This window comes from Etheostoma cragini, chromosome 10, assembly GCF_013103735.1.
Source record: "Etheostoma cragini isolate CJK2018 chromosome 10, CSU_Ecrag_1.0, whole genome shotgun sequence".
NCBI classification, from domain to species: domain Eukaryota; kingdom Metazoa; phylum Chordata; class Actinopteri; order Perciformes; family Percidae; genus Etheostoma; species Etheostoma cragini.
This window is the reverse complement of record NC_048416.1, coordinates 18,793,953-18,800,139: the sequence shown is the minus strand read 5'-3', so window position 1 is coordinate 18,800,139 and position 6,187 is coordinate 18,793,953. Positions and strand designations below refer to the sequence as shown.

The 6,187-nt window shown below is 39.4% G+C and overlaps 1 protein-coding gene across 2 annotated transcripts; it reads right to left on the bottom strand.

Moving 5' to 3' along the window:
- Window positions 1–671: 671 nt before the first annotated feature.
- On the bottom strand, window positions 672–3,661 carry p2ry4 (pyrimidinergic receptor P2Y4). 2 transcript variants are annotated; one of them, XM_034884219.1, is made up of 2 exons: window positions 3,340–3,661; window positions 672–2,144 (listed from the first exon to the last, which is right to left on the bottom strand). In XM_034884219.1, exon 2 carries the CDS (start codon window positions 2,094–2,096, stop codon window positions 1,002–1,004), a length of 1,095 nt encoding a protein of 364 aa, XP_034740110.1. In that variant the 5' UTR covers window positions 2,097–2,144; window positions 3,340–3,661; the 3' UTR covers window positions 672–1,001. The 2 variants fall into 2 exon arrangements, with proteins under 2 accessions (XP_034740110.1, XP_034740111.1); XM_034884220.1 differs by having other exon boundaries at window positions 3,319–3,660.
- Between the last annotated feature and the right edge of the window lie 2,526 nt (window positions 3,662–6,187).

Sequence of the window (6,187 nt, the reverse complement as noted above, 5' to 3'; positions counted from 1 at the left end):
AAGACAGCTGTGAAAGTAAAAGGATCACAACAGCTGGGATCATGAGCTGGCTGACGCTACGGCATCTGGGTAACACATAGACATTGTTGATACAACAGGAAAGATTGCTTCATAATTGTCTAATTTCTGAGACAATGGCAAGACTATTTGTCATCTTTGGTCAGATAATGAACTTTTATATTTAGATCAGTGAGTGACCAATTAATGACAACAATTCACAGACTGACTTATTGCTTATGAACACCTGTCTGAGGGGATCATGGCTGTAAACTCTTTTCCATTTTTTCTTTAAATGTTCTGTTAAAACCCCACTTTCGTAAATAGTTTTTCAGTGATTTCATTTATGTTTTATGACATTTTAGTTTGTTTTATGCTCCGCGTCTTATGTGTTTAGTTTTCTCTTTAGTCTTATTCTCTTTGTGTTTTAAGTGTGTTGTGATTTTATTGTAAAGCACTTTGAAACTGTTTTTTTAAAGGTGCTATAAAAAAAAAGTTTTTTGTTATTATTATTAATGCACTGTGACCGCCAGTGTCAAACTCTCAAACTCAAAATATCTCAGTTTCTGTTCCCATAATTTGAAAGTTAAATGTTTCTTCTGCATGACACAAATTTCCCCACACAGAAGAACAGTATAGAGCAACCCATATACTGTATAATACTGTGTAATAACAATTTGAGCTTGGTGTTCCAATCCTTTTTGTGGTAGGAGACTGGGTACAGACTCTTTCCCACTTGAACTTCATCTCACAAACACAATAACCTCAAGAAAAGGAGGGGAATTGAAACATGGCTTTTATGCCTGTTGAACACAGGCATTACAGAACTTGGATTGAATGAAAGCAAATACTGTGAGTAAATGTTACAGTAAACTGATTTTCGAACGAACTTCTCTGTGCAAAAAAAAAAAAAGAAATATAAACAGGTTCTTTTGCATGTGCCATTAGAAATGTTAGCTAAGCCTGGTGCAGAAACACTTTAGATTTCTCCAATAGATTTCCCACTATCTCTCAGTGTCTTTGCTGGCTTTCAGGACAGAGTTCTTGTAGATCAGAGCAATGCCATGGTTATTGTTCGGCTGTGTGGGTGCCTGTTCAGGTGTTTGGCTAGTTGTTGTCTGTCTTTTTCCCGTCAGAAAAGACAACATTTTGGCTCTGTAGTGATCCCCAGCCAGGAAGTACAAAATCGGGTCAATGCAGCTGTTGATGCTCGCCAGCGGCCGGGTGATCTTGTAAGTAAAGTTGACAATGTTGAGAATTTTACAGTTCAGATCTAAAACACGGGAGGTGTAGTAGAGCGTCCGTGTGATGTGAAATGGGACGAAGCTCACAGCAAAAACCACCAACACCACGATGATGAGCTTGATGGACTTCTGACGTGAGGCGGCGCCCTGCTGGCTGGCAGAGATTCCCTGTCTGGGTCGGCACAGGGCCCTCGCCATCAAGCAGTAACACACCACAATGACCAGGAACGGGATGCCAAAAAGGAGCACCATGATGACAGAGCTGTAGTCCACGTACTTCTTAAAGGCCTCCTGGTTGGTTGTGTCATGGCAAAGGGTGTCATTGCCCCTCCTGGAGGTGGTGACAAAGATGAGGTTGGGCACCAGGCACACGCTCACCACACCCCACACCATACCGCACACCAGGTGGGCATGGCGGGACTTCACCAGGGTCAGTGTTTTGAGTGGGTGGCAGATGCCCAGGTAACGATGCACACTAATGCAGGTGAGTAAGAGGATGCTGCAGTAGAGGTTGGCATAGAAGAGGAAGCGCACCATTTTGCAGACGGCCAATCCAAAAGGCCAGTGACTGCGGTTGGCGTAGTAGTAGATGAGGGTGGGCAGGGAGAGGACGTACAGGAAGTCGGACAGGGCGAGGTGGAACATGAACACGGTACTTGGCTTCCACGGACGCATCTTAAGGAACAACCACAAAGCAGTTGCATTGAGCACGAAGCCGACCACGAACACCAGACTGTAGGACACGGGCAGCAGGATGTATTTAAACTCCTCGTCAAAGTAACAGCTAGAGTTGAAGATTGAGGTGAAAGCCGATGTCTGGTTGTGCACGCCGCGTCTGCTGATAACCGTTTCCATAGTGATGGAAATTTTAAGTAGAACTTTTAAGCCAGCAGTTGACCGAATCTGCAAAAAGAATGAAAAGACACCGAGATATGATGGCTTTTACATTATATCAAAAGAAAATACACATGTAGGTGAAGTAACGTTACAAGACAGAAGGGCCCTCAAACCAAATCCTGCTCAGGGCCCCAAAAGTCTGGGGTCGGCCCTGCTTGAACCTCCATGGCATTTTAACTCTAATGTACGTAATTTTAAAAATCACTTATTATTTGGCATTAAGTTTCTGTCAATATTTCAGTCACACTGTGTTGGATTTACTTGTTTATTGATCTGTTGTTGTATCAGGGAAGATACATTGCTATCTTGCTGTCTAAACCCAAAGGACTACAAACAATCCCCTGTGTCATGTTTAAAACTTATGAAAACAAGATGTGCAATGGTTTTACACCAAACTCTTCTCCTCCTCCTCCTCCTCCCCTCCTGTAGTCTGGACAAACGACTCCTTTCATGGAACAAAGTGAACTTAAAAACTGACATCACTACAGGACCATGGACTCTATGGACTTTATAATGTTTTTGCATTTTTGGCTTTTGGCTGCACTTAAAAAGTTTTGTCAGAATGTTTAGCGTGTGTTGAATTTCTAAACTTGTCTTCTACTGTTGAAACTTCAAATACAGAACTTTAAAAACGTAAAATAAGTGCCAGAGCGTAAACAAACTCTGTCCTGCAGTAAGTTACTTAATTTTTTACTGAACCACAGTATTACCAGAAAAACATGAAGTATGAAAAGGTAAAAGCATTTACTGCAGACTAGTACCTTTGCTATCTGATTTTATTTACATAGCCTAACACTACATTTTGTGTGTTATATAGATAGGAATTATACTGTATTATTTTGTTATTATTATTATTATAGTTGTTATAGATGAATGTAACATTTGATGCTGTAGGCCTAGGTCAAGAGCTGTTCTAACTGATTTATTTACTTTTGAATAATGTCTAACAATGTAAATAACTATTAAGTATAACTCGAACACATGTAGAGGAAAAAGTATATGTCTACGTTAATACATTATAAAAGTGGAGTCGAGGTATGAAGTGATAAGGTGAAAATACTCTTGTAAAGCACAACCACCTCAAAAGTAGAGTAAATGTTATGAATACCACTGTTTTTTCTCCATGTTATTGTTCTCCTCTGTCCCACACACACACACACACACACACACACCGAGTTACCGTGTCACTGGGGCTACTTACCCCAAACGGGATCCAGAAAACAGCGGTGGTGTCTAGATCTCGTCGCCCCTCCAGAGAAGTCGTTAAACTTTCAGTGGAGATGACTAGCTGCTCCTCTCTCTCACTCCGTCGTCGTCTTCTTCGTCCAGCCGGCACGCGTTAGTTACGCACGGCGCTAAAAGTCATGTTTCGTTGGAAGTGGTGTCGGGAGTCCATGGTATGGCAGCGCTGCAGAGACGGTCAGCACTGAGCGCTGGACACAGAGCATACCTAACATACGCTGTCTGCACGGCTGAAATGGGAAGTCACGCTGCAGAGTGGATAAACTGCCTCCAAAAACAGTCCTGTGTGTGCAAGTCACTTTCCATTTAGTTAACCACGTGAAACTACTACCAGAGCTGATTGACACATCAACACGAACACCACCCCATACTTTTACTTGAAACGTTTTTTTCTCCTTATAGGTGCTTTTTCATACACTTTTACACTTATATGTACTCCTCTGACTTTTCAAATGCCATCAGTCTGGATTAAAATATGTTCAAAAAAGAAAATGGAAGCACAAGAATGACTTTTGAATCACTTCTACCATTTTCTTTAACCATAGTTCAGAGGGAAATATAATCCAGTCTAATTTATGATGTGCCCATGACATTATTGTACTATTATGGAGTAAATCACCAAACGGAATTTAAACAAGCCAAACTCAGCACTGTCTGCAGTCACAATAGGCTACCTTCACACTCCTTACATGGTAACACCCAATGTACAGTTATACATGAACCAGCATTGTAATATATGTGAGTACGTCTTCCAACCTTGCCATTATGCATTAACACTTAATGCTACTCAGTGCTGAAATGTTATAGAAGGTAATATTTGCACAGCTGTACAGTTGATCATTATAAAAGGCAACAGTTGCACTCTGGAGCTGTAAGGGATTAACTTGTTTGTATCCTCAGTAAACTTTACCATCTCAGGCTTTTCTGTAAGATTCACATGATAGGCGTGTAATTATAATCGTAAAGAAATAAAAGTAGGAGGGATGAGCAATGCTGGTTTTAGAGACAGACAATGAACTGATGTGAGATAAGACAGTCACTTAATAATTGACCAAAAACTGACCCATGGTCACGAACAAGATCATATCTACTTCAAAGACTTTAACCACATTTGGTTAGAATTACTCTTGTATGGTCCACATTAAAATAGCAAATAGAATGTAAAATATGACAAGATATGTCCTTGTAAAGTTCATAAGGCTCAAAAATAAATCTTGGCAGTATTTTTAGGACTGATAATGTATCTAAAATACTTTAAATCCTGACATGATAAATTAAAGTCAATATGAGATAGGTGAAAACATATTCCTCGCAAATAGAAAGTCCAGACCCCTTTGCCCCAGTTAATGTGTGTGTGAGTGAATACCGGTAGGTCAGCTTGATGGTGGCTGTGTGACTCTCTGAGTCTGCGTACTGTTTGGGTTTCTGTGGTAAGAAGTCTGGAATGTGAGTGGGCCACTGACAAAGCATGTTCTACTTCAGAAACCCATTCAAAGCCCAGCATCAGTTTACAGTACCTCACAGATGGAAAACATCAGCAAAGATACTTTTATTAGATTTGAATTAAACTGTCAATTTTTAAAAAAGGACTGTTTTTTCTTAAATCCCTTATTTGTCTTTAAGCTTCCCTCCAGTCCAGAATGTGTTTTGCTTAATATTATTACTTAATTTGGGTGTTTGACCATTACTGTGCAGAATGTGTGTGCAGTTTAGAAGCATTAGAAGCATGTACTTAATGTACATGTGCATAATATGGCAACATAGGGCAACACAATACATCATTTTTTTCCCGTCATCGCTATATCAACTGGCGCAATATTCACATTGCGAAAGGCTGCGTTTCTTTGTTACTTTGAATAAAGTGCTGTAGAAATTTGAAACTTCCAAGTGCACAAAGACAAAGAATTGTTGGATTCTTTAGTAAAGAGGAGATAATTAAGTTAAAAATGTTAAGTTCTTTTAAAAAGACAAATATTTGTATATTCATGGATTCTAGATTTTACAATGAAGGAAGGTTTAACTTTTTTGATCTAATTATCATTATACAAAGAAGAATATTTTGATACGGCATCTTTAAACTTCCCTTTGTCAATATGTGCACACATTTGTTAAGCATAATATTATAAACTAATACCAATAATAAGTTGTTAAAACATGCTGTTGCATAATCACAGACCAACAACGTCAATCTAAATCCCTTTTTTATTAAACATGTGAAAAGAAATCAATATTTTCCATCCTGTTGTTCACCCTGAAATTGCCAAAGAGTCCCAGCAGCCCTGGGTGATGACATACCTACCTGCAGTCAGAGGGAGGTGTTTGGTCATGCCTTAATGTGTAACTACAAGCAAAACCACACCCCCACTCCCCCACTCCACCACACACACACCCCCACACGTACACACACACAAACACACACACACACAGACCTCTTAGAGTTATTTTCGAATCAGATTCACAGTCGTCTCATTTGTTTCTGTGCAGTCTGTTATTTAACTAAGCCAACAAATACAACTTTGTTCATCATGGACTTGGCAATCCTGACAGTTACCTTGTATCAACAAATATAACTGATGTAATATTTATGTAAGTTGTTAACATTGGAAAAATACTGGTCTTTATCAAACTAAAAAAATACTCTCTATGCATGTTTCAACAAGATTTTGAAAAACGAGAAAAAAACAGAAAACAGATGCAGACTTGCTGTTACTTTAAAAAGCAAAGACTACGATGCTTGGCTAAACCTGTCTAGTGTCACACAGTGTGTTGGCATGACTGTCATTCAAAGAAATAAGCATTATCTTTAC

Bases quoted from the DNA above. Each gene is read 5' to 3' on its own strand.
- p2ry4 (XM_034884219.1), bottom strand. From the start codon at position 2,096: ATGGAAACGGTTATCAGCAGACGCGGCGTGCACAACCAGACATCGGCT.